Here is a 16,925-nt window from a genome sequence, read left to right as displayed (position 1 = left end):
TCTCCTGTGGTAGATGGTTCTGTGGCCCTTGGCACTGAGCAGCCACTTTTGGTTCATTGCTGGAAGATAGAGGGCGGGGAATCCGTGGCAGATGACCAAGAACAAGCCTCAGCATGCTGCCTTTTTTATTTCCTCCCATCTCACTTCTGTCTGCAGCACCCTGGCAGTACTTGGGAAACTCTGTTTCCAATTCCTGTCTTAGGAAAACATGATCACACTCTCAGTTTCTGGGTAATGAAATCCCTCTGTTCTTGGAAGAATTATTTCTGATCGTCTTTACATTGAGACCACAAATCAAGTCAGAAAGTTGGTTTGGTTTTTGGGTTTTGTTTTTTTTTTTTTTCTCATTACTACCACTCCTGGAGAATCCTGGTTCACAGAAAGGTAAATTATTCCTTACAAATACAGGAGCAGAGATGGCAGTGCTGGAAATAAATGAACACACAGTGGGCTGACTGAGTGCAGCGAGTGCATGAGATGAAACAATCTCATGCATAAAGAAGAATTGTGTCACAAGACACCTTAGGAAAGCTGAGTTGTCTGTACCACAGACATGCCTTTAAAGCTTATTCAACATCTGTGTTCCAAATTATTTCAGGGATTCCTGAATTAATTCTGGTTTTAAGCCATTAAAAAAAATACACCCACGAATCCCAAATTATTTTTTGACATTCCTATTTCTTCCTGATGCTGGAAGATGAAGTGTTTTCTGTGAACAGGAAAAAAATAAATGAAGCTGCCTTTCTGAAAAGCCACTGAACAAGCCATGCTTGTACTTTAGGTCTGGTGCATGTGTTAGGCATGTGCAGGCAGTGCTGGTAAGTTGGGCAACAGCTTGTGTTGCAAGGCTTCACCTGCAGGTTCAGCTGATGGGAGCACTTTCAAAGTGAATATTTTGGTGGAATTTTTGTGTCCTAATTCCTTTCTGGATGGGCTTGTGGTATTCTCTGAACTCAGGCCAAAATGTTCATCTGCATACTCAGGTTTATGAAGTATGAAACTAGGCAAATGTTGCCAGTGGCTTTCTCTGCAAGGAGAATTCTGTCTGCATGCTAAAAAACTTCTCAGAAATGTAAATGCTTCATGATAGGTAATAAGAGACCAAATATCCATCTTCCTTCCATATTTTTTTTCATGTAGAAGAATGGGGGAAGAGGGCTGATTTTCAAGAGGTTATTATTCAGCTGCATGCATGATATTTCACTGTTAGCATGTTTATTGGGTTCTTATTCTTGTCCAGGTCAGTAAGCTCCTAGGCAAAACCGTGATACTGGATGCTCCTCATTTCTTGGTCCTGCTGCCTCATAGCTTATCATTTTTGGCTAGTTACAGAGCTGCTGTGAGCTGCCACTAACCTCAGTGTAAAATTAGGGCATTAATATAGACTTTATTTGAGCCTGAGAAAGCTTAAATCAGTGTTATTAAGCACCACTCTCTGGAACCAAGAGGTCTATTAACTATAACATCATTATTGATTTTCTGCGGAGCAGCAGTGGAATATCAAAATGTTCTTGTCCCTCCTGTTCCAAATAATGTTGAAACCTTGAGCAACCAAAGAATAAGAATACCTTTCTACTGTGCATGCACTGGTGGGAAAGCCTTTGGTTGTTGGATTACTCACTATTTATTGTAGCTTCTACTATAAAATACTTTTTTGGGGCAAAATCCTCTAGGGCAGCAACATTGATGCTGTGTGATTTGATGCCTTCTGACTCAATGAAGAAAAGGATACCCTGTCTGGGGTTGTCTGGAGATTTTTCTCTCTCTGCTGTTTACATTGTAGTCTTGAGACAGTGTAAAAAGGGACAGTTTTGAAGGAACACACAATAGGACCTTTGCAGAAGGAAGGTGTGTGGTGTCAGAGCAGCTCAGGTTCTTCAGATCAAAGCCCAGTATCCCATCTCTGCCAAAACTCACAGCACCTTGCCAGGGAACACTATCAGAACAGGGCCAACAAACAGCAATGCTTTCCCAGCATATTTTGCACTTCCAAGAAGGTCTCCCTGAGTCCAAAGTGGTGTCTTTTGTCTTTGATGTCCCTCAGTGGACTTTTCTTCCATGGAGCTATAGAGTGGCTCTGGGAACTCACGTAAGGGAGTCTGTGTTTTGTATCATGGTGCTTCCTTAGGCTTTAGCTGGGGCTGTTGGGATAAATTGCCTCCTTCCTGCTATTTTTGTATTTCAGGGATTATGACAATCCTAGCTAATAAAGCAGTGCCCCAGGTTTGCAGCAGAAGGCCAGATAATTGTGATTGTCTATTTTAACAGAAATTTATGTGCAGAATTCCGTATATTAGAATAGAGATGGGCCCTGGGTGTGTTGTATTCTGCTGTGGTTTGTATTTTTTTTTTAATTCACATTTTAGTTTGGTTTTATTCTGCCTGATGTATGGATTAACCTTGCTAGGATAGTTATTTGGGATCTTAGCAGAGTAGTCTTTATTCCTTATTGTGAGGCTGGGTAGCAGCTTGGTTTGCAGGATGAATGATGGAGGGAGACAGAAGGGCAAGGGGCAAGGAGTGGAGTGGGACCTCTTGGGTTACATTGGGCCAAGATGACCAAAATCAGTGTACAGACTGCTGGAATAAACCTGGTTGCAATGTGGAGAGAACACAGCCATCTCTCCTATATGCTTTGATCCTATTATTTTATTGTCATGGGACTAGAATAGGATCCTGCAGTTTTTGATTCAGTTTCTGCTTAAGCTCATAAAAACACTGCCAGCAATTTTCAGAATTGCTCTGAAAAGTCTTCCCAGTTTGTGGACCATCCCTGAGCTCTGTCTTTGCTACAGTTACCTTGGGAACATGTCAGGTCACTTAAAACACTGTGTTATGAGCACAGATGCCCTTTCCAACCCATTGATGCTCTCAGTCATTACCATGGGGTCACTGAGAACAAAAAGAACAACAATACCTGACAGGAAAGCAGAGATGGGAAAGACCTGTAACATCCCAAGTGTTGAGTCCAGAGGAGGAGTCTGAGGCACACTGTGAGCAGCCTTCTGGATGGCCTACAAAGCCAGAACTTCACAACTTAGGTTGTAATTTCTCCTTTTGTTTCAGCTCAAAAAGAAGCAGGTTTATGTTGAGAAGGTGGAGAAGATGCAGCAAGCCTTGGTTCAGCTGCAGGCAGCATGTGAGAAACGGGAGCAGCTGGAGCACAGACTGAGGACCCGGCTGGAGAGGGAACTGGAGTCACTCCGGATGCAGCAGGTACCCACTGCTGCCCTGGCCCACACCAGGTTTCTTGTAGGAGCCTTTTTTCTGTTATATGAGCTTGTTTCCTGGTTTTGCCCCAGCAAGGTTGAAGTGCCCCTATAGATGTTTCAGATTAAGCTCCAAAGGAGACCACTACCATCACCTTGTCTGCCCAAGGTGGTGTAGGCCACTGCAATTCCCCCTTGGGGGGGGTTCTCGTGGCTCCTCTGGACCAACCTCTGTCCTTCAGGCAAAATGCAGGCCCTGAGTTTTACAAATCCATCCTGATTTTTTAATTATTTTAATTTTGGGTGTTTCTTTTTGCCTTTGGAAACCAGCGTCAGGGCACATCTCAGGCTGCCAACGTCTCCGAGTACAACGCCACAGCCCTGATGGAGCTGCTGCGTGAGAAGGAAGAAAGAATTCTTGCTCTGGAAGCTGACATGACCAAATGGGAACAGAAATACCTGGAGGAGAGTGTCATGAGGCAGTTTGCTTTGGATGCAGCTGCAACTGTGGCTGCTCAGAGGTAAATGGAACTTTTCATAGAACAGGGGTGGTTTTCTTCTTCCAGTTGAATGTCATGTTTCCCACTGAGGAATGTTGTCATACCACCTTCCCATGATACCTCTCCCTGCAGGCTGAACAGCTTCCCAGGCTTCTGCAGTCAAGTGGAGCTTGGCTGCTTTTCCTGGGAACTGTGCAATTGCCAACAATTAGAAACTTTTATTCCAGGGGAAGATTCCCCCACATGCAGAAGCCATTTTCCAGATGAGAATTGTTCCGAGCCATTCCTAGAAGCTCTGGATTAAAAAAATAGATATATGAGGAATGTTTTGGCTTTTTATTTTTATGAAGCAAGCATCAGTCCTTGCTGAAGTCATGTGAGAGGGGGCAAACGTGGTGATTCACATCGTTCACCCTGAATGGCTTGCTTGTTCTCCAGAATGTTTTTGCAGATTACTTTGTGGTATTGTCCTCTACATTCTCACTAACCAGAACCATTTACTAGGAAATTCTGCTCAGAACATTCTGCTGCATATAGAGAGCACTGCTTGTGGGGGTAGAAAGGGAAGGGGGTCTGAAATTTGGTAACAACCTCACATTGCAAGACATCCTGTACAGAAACATGTATTATGGCTGCAAATAGGCCCAAGTACTTCAGTTACTTGGTAAGCAAAAGCTGTTATTGGAGTGCAACTCTTTTGAGTCAGCTATTGCTTACACATAATGTCATTGCTCATTGCTCACTGGTTTTTGGCTCTTGACTGTAGATTTTTATTTTAGATTGTTTCATCAACCAGATTCAAGTAGGGATGTCATTGCAGCTGCCTTCCTAGCCTGTAAGATCATACTGGACTTGCAGGGGTGAAGTTGCAGATCTGCTGTAGTAGTGTTTAAAGACTTTTATCTTATCTTGCTCCAGAAGCAGGCTGTTATTTTAGGGTATTGATGCTTCTTGTACACTGTTTTCTGCCTCCCCAGAGATTCTCTAAAGGCTTTTGCCACTGCTTGTCCTTAGAGGCCATGTTATATTTTCAGTGTGCACTGATAAGCAGAGGTCTGCTCTATTGTTTATTGTGGAATGAACAGGGATGTGTTAGGCCTGGTCAGGTTTTGTTAATGAACAAGAATGCTTTCCAGTCAGGCAAGAGCCAACCTCTGTTTTCCCATTTCCTTCTAGCTGCTTGTCCCCTAGAAGACAGCATTCCATTGGTGTCACCACCTCTGCATGTTTGTGTGCACCTCTGGTATCTCCTTCAGAAACTGAGGCTGGGGGGTGCCACTAATTACAATTACAACCTCATCTACTGGGCAAAAATTTCTTTCCCTTTTCTTTGATGGTGAAAAATAGCGTCCCTTAGGAAGCTGAGGTTGCAGGAAGGATGCTTTACAGCACAGGAATCTGGGTCAGGTTGGGCTTATTTGGGGAATGACCTTCACATTGGTCCTTTGTCATTCCTCTTCTGAACTTTTGCAGAGTTAGAGGTCCATTTACTCAATAGTTCTTAGACGTGCTGGATCAGGGAGAACAGATTTCTTACTCCAATGAATTGCAGCTCTTGGTTACTCCAGTTTTTTCTGTGTGTTTGTTTCTTTCTAATGCTTTTCATGCCTGGCTGTGTCAGTAACGTGCTCTTAATGTTATGGGTCAGTGATGGAGAGCACAGCAGAGTGACTCTGTTCTGCCTGAACAGCAGCAGGTAGAACAAAACCCATTGTGTTTTGGTTACTGAACTGAACAGCTACCCTGGTGTTAGCAGCAGGTACTATGTGGAGTCAATCTAAAACAGTTTTCAGCCTACTCCAAGTTTTTTTTTGGATGTAGGGTTGCTTAAGAAGCTTCCATGCCTGGTTGCCTTTGGTGGCCACATCCCCTGTGTGAAGGGAAAAAGCTTTAGATCTGGAGCAAAGTTTGCACGATCTCAGTCAAAGAAAAGCTCCTGGTGTTCTGTACCATCCTTGCCCCTCCCTGTCTTCTTGGATTTGCCACATCCATCAGTTTACAGTAGTAGAGTGAATCAGCTATGGACTGGCCTGGGATGGACAGAAGATTGACTGTTGTCATGATTTCCCTATTTTTATAATCCTCCTTTCATTAGGATGGGAAGTCGGATTTTTGGAGGACGCTGAGGCAGCCTAAGCTCAGAAATAGTGGTGTTTGTGTTTGTTACTTCCAAGCAGGAATTTTGTGCTGCTAGGAGGAAAGCAGCAGCAAACTCAGCTGCTCCTTCATCTGCTCTTGTTCTCAGGGACACGACAGGGATCAGCCACTCACCAAACCCAAGCTATGACACCTCGCTGGAAGCTCGCATTCAGAAGGAGGAGGAAGAGATCCTGCTTGCCAACAGGAGGTGTCTCGACATGGAGGGAAGGTAAAATGCAGTTTGGTCCCAGCTGCCTTCTCTGGGACAGGGATTTTAAATTAATTGTCTGGGTAGACGCCTCAGAACCAGAAATTCTTGTGTCTTCACAAACAGCAACAATGGAGGATGCCAGACACTCATTTGGCCAAGGAAGTGTCTGCACAGCAATCCAGAACCTGTCTTGATACTGAGGGCTAATGCAAAAAAGTCTTTTCTTAGATTTTTTTTTTTGCATCTGGTTTGTTCCCCTTCCCTCTCCAGGGCATCTTCATCAGACCCCAGGCTCCAGCCACAGTCTCACAAATGTATTTTCCCTGTGGTTAGGTCCTGGACAGACTCCCCAGTGTGTGTTAATCCTTTCTGTTGGTCTGATGTCCTATCCATAACTCCCAGCTTTGTCAAAGCCCCTTCCATGGCTTTTTTGAGCAGCTTCCAGTAGCCAAAGGCTGGTGGGCATCTCAGGGCCTTTCTTTCATACACGGTGGGCCAGCAAGCAGCCGATATTCAGGGCATTAAGCTCCCTGGCATCCCTCTTTCTCCCTCCCAAAATGCCTGAGGGAATCCTGGTCACGGCCCCGAGGGCCCTGAGGCCTCAATCCAAGGAGAGGGGACTACAAATCATTGTTCTTCTTTGTACTTTCTCCACAAGGATCAAGACTCTGCACGCTCAGATCATTGAGAAGGATGCCATGATCAAAGTCCTGCAGCAGCGCTCCCGAAAGGAGCCTGGTAAGACAGAGCAGCTCTCCTCCATGAGACCTGCAAAGTCCCTCATGTCAATATCAAACGCTGGCTCAGGCTTGCTGTCCCACTCCTCAACACTGAGCAGCACTCCCATCCTGGAGGAGAAGAGGGAGGACAAGAGCTGGAAAGGCAGCCTAGGTAATTTTTAAATAACAGGGGTGATTCAGATCTGCGAATCACTGCTTAAAGGGGAGGGAGGGGCAGCAGAAGTATCTGAAGGGGCCCACAGGAAGGCTGGAGAGGGACTGTTGGCAAGGGCTTGGAGTGATAGGTGAGGGGCAATGGTTTTTAATTAGAGGAGATTTAGACTGCACGTTAGGAACAAGTTTTTTACCATGAGGGGAGTGGCAAAATGGAACAGGTTGCCCAGGAAGGTCATTGAGGCGTCATCCCTGGAGATGTTCAAGGTGAGGCTTGAGGAGGCTCTGAGCCACCTGATCTAGGTGAGGGGCCCCTGCTTACTGCACGGGGGTGGCACTAGATGACCTTTAGAGGTCTCTTCCAACCCCAATTATTCTATGATCCTATGAATAAAGTGTGTGGGACACTGCCTGGAATGCAGTACAGCTGACTGCAAGGAAGGCGGGGACACATTGGGAACAACTGTTGGGAAATAGTGACTGCTGGTGCCCAGGTTCCATCATTAAAATATGTAAGACTTTATTTGATACCTGGCTTTAGGGATGTTTGAGTTCTGGTTTTCAGAGTTCCCAAGTGCTTGCTTGCATCTTTTTCAGGATTGCTGTCCTGTGGTGGTGTGCCTGCACTGGAATAACTTTAGTGTAGAATGGCTCATCACCCCTGTTCAGAGAAAATGAGTTGTAACAAAGCAAATCATAGCTTTTTTTTTCTCCTGTGGGGAAGTTTGACCCAAAGACCCACCCCATGAGACTGGAAGACCCTGAAATGTAAATGAGAATCTGCTGCATCTGATTTCACAGTGTGCAGATTTACACTGCTTAGAGACAAAGAGCTAAGGTTGGGTTGGTGGTCACTTGTGTGTCTTGGCATGCAGCAGTGTGAAGATCCTGCTGTTCTTCAGCTGCTGCAGCACCTGGTGGTGAAAGGTGCTGTAGAAGGGGACATCAGCACTGTCTGCTGAAGCACAAAGTGCTTTCCAGGTCCTAGAGCAAGTACTGCAGAGGGGTGCAGAACTGACAGCAGTTAGTTTGCTGGGATTGTGAAATTTCCTTCCCTTTTTCCCCACACAGGTGTTCTGCTGGGAACAGAATATCGCTCCGAATCCATCCCCTCCACCCCATCTCCTGTCCTCCCTTCCACACCCTTGCTGTCAGCACACTCCAAAACAGGCAGCAGGGACTGCAGCACCCAGACTGACAGAGGGAATGAGCAAAACAAAACTTCTGCCACTCCAGCTCCCACACCAGGACGACTCCCCAGCACCAGCCTGGTCTTCAGTGCAGACAAAACAGGTAAGAGAGCTCAGCCTGACACTGACTCCCCATCAGTTCTGCTCTGTGGAGCAGAGCAGGCCCTTGCCATCCTTTTTTCCATTCAGGAAGACTGGGTTTGGGTTTTGTGAGGGCAGGGGGGTTTCAGAGTCAAGCTTGACGATGTTCTGAGGGGTCTTAAAGGCTCTGAAGGAAAAAAAAAACCCTAACAACCTGTAAAGAGTGGTGGTAGAAATATGGACACACGAGGTAGAAAAGTGTAGTAGTGCACTGGGTGGAGAGGTATAGTGAGATTTAAGAATTGGAGACAGTACAGGCAAATCCCAGGATAAGTCTCTGACTCAGTGTTTACTCTGGAGTAAATTCTGAGTGGGATGGGAGGTTTAAAGATCTGAAAACGGGCTGACCATTGCATTTTCCTGGGTATTCAAAGCCAAGTGGGCTCAGGTAAAGGGGAGAGAGAAGAAGGAAAGGTATCATGGTGAAGCTCTCATTATTGTGCTCTCCCAGTCCAGGCCCAGTGTCAGTGTTGGCACAAGTAGATTCAGTTGACAGTGACTGTCACAGGGGCTGAATTTGCTTCCCACAGAGCTCCGAGCTGGCAGGAGCTGCTCATTTTCCAGCCCACTCTGCCAAATCAATGCAGATTACACAACCTTGCCTCTTCTACTTACAGACACATTACAATTATGTTGTTCTTTATGGAAGAGTGGATTTGGCTGGGCTGCTGTGCCTCTTGCCCTTGCTTTGCTGTTTAATGGGTATCGAGGGAGAGAGTGGAACAGGTTTTGTGGTGTGAGTCTGCACTGACACCGTTGGTTTAAATGCAGTCACTCCAGTTTTATATGCCCTGTGTATCAGGGGGAGATACCCAGAGGGAATTTGATAAAATATCTTTATTTGCCTGGCTACGTATGTGAAGAATTTACTTTTTTTAAATGAGTAATGGGTTGGTAGCTGTCTTTTGGACTGTGACAGAAGATGACTTTTAAAATGCTAACCTAATTTTTCTAACCTCATTGAAGTAACAGCTTTGAATTGTCTGTCTCTTGTGTTTTTTTCCCTTCATCATGTAGATGGGCCGCTCTTCCACTCCAGCACCCTTGAAAGAAAAGCCCCTGTTCAGACCATGGGGCAGGACCTCCCAGATGGAGAGATGGTGGAATACCTCATCTGAAAGGCTGTGCCAGGATCTGAGCTGGGATACAGTAGCAAGAAAAATTTTAAAAGACATTTTTATTGGGAAAAAAATTGTAGTACCTGAGTAATAAAAGAACACTCAGCTATTTGCTCTTGTATATTATGTCTCAAAAGTATGGACAGGTTAATTTATAATTTGTTCTAAATTATAAAAAACCCATAACACTTGTTCTTTGAAAGTTTCCCCCTTATTGTTTAAATAGTGGATCTGGTAACATCTTAGGTGCATTAGATCTGATTATTTCATTTCAGTATTTCTGAAGTCTCTTCAACAGAAGTACCTGCTCTCACAGCTCTTGGTTAATGTGCAGCTGGAACACAGTAAGATGGATATAAGGGTCAGCACCAGGGAGCATCACTGAATGGATTTAGCATCCAGGTGTTCTGAGAAGCTTCTATAAAGAAGCTTTTAAAAGTCTGAGCTGTGATCAAGGGAGATTTCTCTTTACCTTTTGGGTGTAAGAACTCAGAATAGGTATCTCACATTATTAGGTTGGAAAGTTTTCCATTTTTTTTATTTCCTCTTTTTTACTTCCCAAATTGTGTTATTTCTTTATTAAAAAAAAAAAAAAAAAGACTCCGGTGATTAATGTCGCATTTCACATCTTTTAGTTTCCTTGAAAGATTTGTCTCACTTTTATACTGAAGTACTTTTTCAATAATTTATACAGTGGATAGTAAATAATATATTGCATTCATGTTTTATGTAAATTGAAAAAAGGGGAGTTTACAGGCTCAGTCCTGATCTGTTAGATCAGATTTCTGCCATTGCAGTTCCATTGGCTTTAGTGCAACTACTTCAAATTTACCATTGTGTTAGCAACTTAATCTACTGCATCTGTGGAGAGCTTTCTCTGTGGCAGGTTATATATTTCAAATGTCCTTCTACTTTGTATGTCCCTCCTTCTTGGAGGGTCTAGATTATTTTTTTTTCATATAGCAAAGCCTCAGAGGTAGAGTTTTAAAGAGAAGCTCCCTGTAAAGTTTCAGATGGCAAATTCTCTCCTTCCAAAATAAATTTCTGTCTTCATCTAACAGGAGAGAGGAGCTTAAAGAAAGTCCCAGAGGCATGACAGAAGGAAGTTACATGTTTAAGTCATCAGGTTCACTTTCAGATTTTTGGGAACTAGCACAGATGCAGTTGCTATAAGGACCAATAGAAGTAAGTGAGTATTTTTTGTTACTATCTTTGCATTTTATTAAAACACTTCAATTTTAATTTCTGTTAGAAACTACTTTTTTTAAGAAAACTGAATGTTAACATACCTAATTAGCCAACAGGCACACGCTGGGGACCTGGCAGGTCTCAACTTTTCTGTGCAGCATTAGAGTAGCCAGATTCTCATTTCAGATCGTTTCACCCCAGAAATAAGGAAAATCAGCAATTATTCATCAAGCAGTTAATGAATGTCCTTAGTGGACACCACTGATGTGTTGTCCAACTGAAATGGCCTTACCAGATCAACAGACACAATGGGAATTCCCAACAGAGGGTTGGAAGGTGGAAGGAGGTGCCTTCTGTCTGCTGCACAGGTGACTCAGCAGTGCCTAAAGATCAGTGGTGAGTTGGATTCTGTTTGTCTTCTGGTGATAATGACTTAAAAAAACCCAAGGAAAGCACTTCCTATCATATCTAGGTGATTTAGTGCTCATTAGACAGTACTTCAGATAATTAAGAGCTGCATTTTAAGGCTTTGACTGTCTCTGCCATATGGGACAATGTCTTTCTGGACAGTGTGGCAGACCTGAGTGTAGTTAATACTCTGTCTGAATTAGTTCTCCACCCTTGTCCAGACAAACTCTTCACAGCCTCTTCTTTCTTATCCTTAAGAATGTCTTACATTTATTTCTCTTGGCTTTATTCCATCCTGTACATGAAGTAATGCCCACTCTGGATGATCTGGAGTGATTTATCTTCCTCCTCCACAGTTGAAAATGCAGGAGAAGCTTCTCTCAGTAGCTCAACTTGTCCATCTTTCTGCCATTTCAGCATCATTTTCTATGTTTTGGTGGTATTTTTGTGGTTGGTTATGTTTGGGGTTTTTTTTTGTGGTTTGAGCTTTGTAAGGGAGATCAAATGCCACTGAGTGTCTGTGTGAGAGAGAGGGAGAGATGTTTGAGTGCTTTTCTGTTCTTTCAAAGCCAGGAAAAATAATAATTCCATTTTTACAAGTACTACCCATCAGTAGGAAAGAAGTTTTGCAAATGTAAGGCTCTGAATAAACAGTTCCAACTTGCTTGGTTCACATTAATCCTAAAATGTCTAAGAAAATTTTAACTCTTTGCAGATAAAATCTGTTCTAGAAAACAGATTTTCCCCAATCAATATATTGGCTGTTCAGCTTGACCAGGTAAAAAGAATTTGTTTATCCTCTTTGCAGCTGATTGTTTTTTCAAACTGAATGCCTCTGTATTTTAATTTTACAGAGGGAAAAAAAAAAAAAAAAAAAAAAAAAAAGATTTCTGTGAATAAATTACAGGTTATGGGCAGCAACTGTCTCCTCCAATAATGGAAGCCAAGCAGTCTATGAGGACTGCTCCAGTCCAAGGATTGGAGGAGCCTGAGCAGTTTTGTGCCTGTGGAAGTAAATTTGGGAGGAGATGGTGCAGTTTTGCACTGTTCAGGTCAGGTCCTTTGCCTTGTTTTCCAGTTTAGATTTCTTCCAAAAGCAAAACCCCCCAAAACTTTTGACATAGAAGTTGGAGGTCACCTTCCTGTGCTGGCAAACGGGGAGCCATCAGGAATGTATTCTTGCCCTTGAGCTTCCTCAGAGCCATCCTGATGTGAATGTAAAAGAGCTGCTTGCTTTGAGGAAGGTGTGTACAGTCTTCAGTCTCTCTGTACAGATTTTTTATTTTTTGTTTTTAAACAGAAACTGCTTTGAGGAAACAAACTGCACACCTAGTTCCTTTTCCTTCTGTAAAGCTTGTTTCTAGTAGAAAGTAATTTTTTTTTTTTTTAACACAGAGTTGCAATGACCTTCTTTGCAAACCAAATTTTTAGACTAAGAGTTTTTTTCTTAAACTCGGGTATTAGAAGCAGAATTGTAGCTTTTATAAAGAAAGCCACATATTCTTCTTTGTAGAGCAAAACCAAGAAAATCAAATTTAGTTATTTTCTTCTCTTTCCTTTCACTGCTTACAGAATGGCCCAAATCCTCAAGTCTTTCCCTTGGGCAGTTCCTTTGGGATTTGATAGCTCAGGGAACTGCCAGAAGCTTTTGTTCCCATCTGGCCTCATGTCATTATTAACTTCAAACAGCTCCTACCTGGCAGCTCCTGTGGGCTCTGGAGCAGCAATTTTGGTGTCAGGACTCAGGGAGATCTGGAAGTTGCTCCCAAGGAGTCTGCAGAGGGTGAGGAGTCTGCAGGGGGGGTTGAATTCAGCACAAACCATCAGGGGCTGAAATTCTGCTGTGGTCCCTACCTCTGGTGACAAGTTTGTAGAATGAGAGGCTGAAAAGTGGTCTTGGCTTTGTTTTTGAGGCTGCCTGAGCCAGGGGGCTTGTGGAGTTTTAGGCCAGAACCATTTCCAAGGACACCTCCTGCTCCAGGAGCCCACACTGATGACCAACAACACCCACACGACACCCGTACAGTGAATCCCAACCCTTTGGCTGTTGCCTGTAAAACGGTGGCCATGCAAACTCGGTGCAATCAGGACAAGCAAAATCCCAGAGGGTATTTGGTTTCCTTTCCCTCCTGGCACTCGTGGGCCCAGGATTCACTCTGCTTCCTTACACCAGGGCCAGTGGGTTCTGCTCGGTGGCAAGGGTGGGGGGGCTGTGGGTACAGGGTGTGGGGGTTCTCTTTTCATGTATTTGTATAGGAACTCTTTTTTCTAAAAGCTAGCATTTGTATGTCTAGAAAGTAAAAAGACATTGTAAAATGTAATTGTACTGTATTTATGAAGAAAATACATTTCTTTTCAAAAAGATGTTATTCTAAGTTGGTTTTAGAGTCTGACTTCCAACATCATCTCTCTGGTTTTCAGCAGCATTGAAACCCACCTGGTTTGCACTGTGCTGTCTGACTGCACCCCTAGGGCTGTGCTGAACTATTGAGATTTAAGGAAAAAGCAACCCCCTGCCCTCCTAAACCAGAGCAGAGCCTGTGTGGTTCTGAGCTCTGAAGTATTTGAACACTCAGATACATTCAGCTTGGGCTCATCAGAAGTGGAGATGCAGAAATAACTGGAGAGCAGGTTGGAACCATGTAGGTTCCAACCTTTGGCTCTGGGAGAGCTGGGAAATAGCTGCCCTTCAGCTTGGGCTGTGGAACAGGTTTCTCCCTGGGAAAAGCATCCCTCAGGACTCCTGTCTCATCATTTAAATCTCCTCCATTTGTAGAGGAGCTCTGGGGGGCAAACAACTTCAACCCTGTTGCCCTTTCAGCAGGGTTGTGGTGTAAAAGGTGAGAAATGAATGACCAGCTAGCTGCTTCTCTTTAAGATCCAGAGTATTAAAGCATAAATTACATTAAAATACTAAAAAAATCCAGAAGTTTGCCATTTCACAGCCTTAGAAAATGTTGGGAGAATGGCCTTTCCTGTATAAACCTGTACTGAAGTGAATCATGTGGATTATTTTTTCCTCTTTACTTAAACCATCAAGTTTATTTTGTAATTTGTGACCAAGCTGTTTTGTAATTCAGCTGTTGAAACAGCCCTAAAACCTTTGAAGATTATGGCAGCTTTAATTCGAGGAAGGAAAACAAAAAAGTAAGTGTAAATAAGCACTAAGAGATCTTGTAAATATCTATTGTTGTGTTTCTAGTTAGCTATAAAAATATTTTGTGCATTTTTGAAGAATGGATCCTGTGTTTCCAATTCTTTCCCCACTGATTTGCCTGTTTTGCAGTAAATTTTCATGGTATGAAAACCTTACTGATTGTAGAACCAAACCCACCTTCACCCCACCTAGTCCTCACTCTACCTTTGAGTTTTCATCTCCTAGTTGGAGATCTTGCAGCATAAAATAGTTGTTCATTCCAGGCCCTTACCTTAAGCATCTCTTTTTACTATTTTTTTTTTAATTTTATTTCCTCCTGACCTCTCCTGTGGCAGCTGGGCCATTTTTCAGCTATTGAAGGGTAACAGCCCATGAGTAACCTGTAGCCACGTGAGTATTTTCTACACCACAGCCCTCCATGGACTGCTGGGCTTTTGGTTCATATATTTTTGGTCCAGTTTATCTGTCTCCTCTCTTCATGCTGTTGGAGGGAAGGAGCAGGGGTTTTTGGGAGGCTGGTTGGAAGTGGTCAGCCACTGTAGACAATTGAAGTGGATCTTAACATGGTTGTTGCCTCCCCTGGTTGCCAGTGCTGTAATAAAAACCAGGTTGACAAATCCAGGGGCCATTGGTCAGTTCAGCACACCCATCCCTTGTGCTTTCAGGCCTTTTGATGTTGTTTCTGTAAATCTCTCTGGCATGCCAGAGTAGAAACAAGAAACAAGAAAAAAAAAAAAAAGCCCCAACCAGACAAAAAAAAAAAAAAAGCTACAAAAGTTTGCTAATAGAAGGCTTATTTAAGAAAACAACTGCAGCCCATCTGCAAAAGGGTGTCAGCAAAGTGTTTGGACATTGCACAATGCCCCTGGTAGCCACTGCCTGGCACAGGAGGCTGGAGGCAGCCTGGGAAGGTCTGGCTGTGGCTGTGTGGGGAGCAATGGGATGTGGGATGTCACACTGGGGTGATTTGGCTCTTCTTATCCTCTCACCTTCCTTGGAAGCTGTTGAGCAGCCCAGTTGGATAAAACCATCTTGCTGTCCTTCGTCCTGTGCTGGAAGCATCTGTTGGAGGTGGGTGTGGTGAAGTCATCTCCTTCAGTCCCATCTTCTGCTACTCAGTGTGCCAAGGTTTGGGGCTTAAAAGGGGAGAAAAGCATTCATGGAATGGTTTTGGGTTGGTAGGGACCTTACTGATCATTTATTTTGTTCCAACCCCCCTGCCATGGGCAGGGACACCTCCCACTAGACCAGGTTACTCCAAACCCCATCCAGCCTGGCCCTGAACACTTCAGCTCTGTACCTCTCTTTCCTGCTTCCTGAGACAAACAAAACTGGAGCATTTTTTTATATTTTGGAACTTTTCTCTGAATTTCATAAGGAAGAGAAATAATAAAACAGCATCAAGAGACCAGCCTAGGAAAAGGTGCCTTTAAAGTGGTATTTACATCTAGTGACATGTTTGAATGAGATAATATTTGCTTTGTATTTTGGATGTAAACTTCGGAGGAAACTTTTCATAGTTCCCTTGCCAAGGGCAGTACTGACCATTTAAGTCTAAGGCCTTTATTTATATATATAAATATAATATATGGCAGCTGGTCACTTGAAGAGCCTCACTGGACAAGAGGGTATTTTCTGTTTGGCCTGAGACATTTTTTAAATGTAAATGCTCAGTTCAAGAACTTCATTAGTTCTTACCCATTCCGTTTTCTCTTGCTGCTTTTTAAAAAACAAACAAACAAACAAACAACAAAGAAACTCCCACCTGCAGCATTTCAGGTCCTGGGCTCTGTCCTCATGGGGCTGCAGTGCCCAGAGCAAGGGGCTCAGCAGCACACAGATTGTTCCCTCACTGAGTTTCAGTGTTAATAGGGCTCACCCCAGGGCTCCTTTAAATGGCATCACCTTCAGCTCCTGGGAACTAACATCAATTTTTATGAAATTACCATTTTTGGGGGTTGAAAGCCCTGCTGGGGCTGAGTCAGAGCCCCCCCAGCTGGCACTGATGCTCCATGGCAGCACCCCCAAAGCACCCAGCCCTTTCCTCACCTCCCAACACCCCAGGCTTTTGTTTTCTTTCTTTGAAAGGATTTCTGCTTTGGGGAGAGGAACCCTTCTGCCCATTTCTCTCCTTGCAGAAGCTCTCAGTGTGATTCCCAGCAGCTCCTAAGCTGGGTTTCTGTTCACTGCCTGCCCAGCCCTCAGCCCTCAGCCCCAGCTTTGGTTGCAGCAGAAGGAAGAGGAAACCACAAACCTTTTCTTCCTGGAGCCAACCAGAACCAAAGGGGCAACCTTCAGGGAGGACTGTGTGACTGCTGGCCTCCAGCATCCTGCCTGCTACAGGAATGCATCTCTGCAGCACTTCCTGCTCTGGGAAAACCTGTAGAAATGGGGTAGGTCAACTGATGTTTTTTCCCCAAATAAACATCTTCATTCAACTGAGTCCCATGCCTTTCCCTTCCCCACACAAGGCTGAGAGCAGTCAAGACCCTTTTGCAGCCTTTCCTAGAGGGAAATATTTACCCTTCCCATTCAGCTCCATGATTAAGTCCTGACCTGATGGAGAGAGCCCAGAGCTGAGCAGTTGGTGTTGGGAGCATCTAAGCTGCTTTCCAACTTACAGAAATGCATTCAGAGCTGGTGGAGGCTGCTGGGTCTCCTTCCAGGGGGGTTAATCAGGCAGTGAAACGAAGATTTCTCATCAGAAGTCATTGGCAGAGTGCAGGATGGTGGGGGTTGGCCTCTTCTCCCAAGTAAATGGCAACAGGACT

General features: G+C 44.0%; 1 protein-coding gene across 2 annotated transcripts in view; it reads left to right on the top strand.

The window, feature by feature from the left end:
* AMOT (angiomotin) overlaps positions 1-9,592 on the top strand; it is a 56,647-nt gene extending 47,055 nt beyond the window's left edge. For both annotated transcript variants that reach the window (XM_030449111.1, XM_030449112.1), the window contains exons 8-13: positions 3,067-3,216; positions 3,540-3,730; positions 5,955-6,077; positions 6,718-6,950; positions 8,024-8,245; positions 9,301-9,592. In XM_030449111.1, the coding sequence (XP_030304971.1) occupies positions 3,067-3,216; positions 3,540-3,730; positions 5,955-6,077; positions 6,718-6,950; positions 8,024-8,245; positions 9,301-9,401 (1,020 nt within the window). In that variant the 3' untranslated portion in view covers positions 9,402-9,592. The remainder of the gene's footprint in view (positions 1-3,066; positions 3,217-3,539; positions 3,731-5,954; positions 6,078-6,717; positions 6,951-8,023; positions 8,246-9,300) is intronic.
* The last annotated feature ends 7,333 nt before the right edge of the window (positions 9,593-16,925 follow it).

The sequence above is a fragment of the Calypte anna genome, chromosome 4 (assembly GCF_003957555.1).
Source record: "Calypte anna isolate BGI_N300 chromosome 4, bCalAnn1_v1.p, whole genome shotgun sequence".
Lineage (NCBI taxonomy): Eukaryota > Metazoa > Chordata > Aves > Apodiformes > Trochilidae > Calypte > Calypte anna.
Note: the sequence above shows the minus strand (reverse complement) of the source record. Positions and strands in the feature narration are given on the sequence as shown.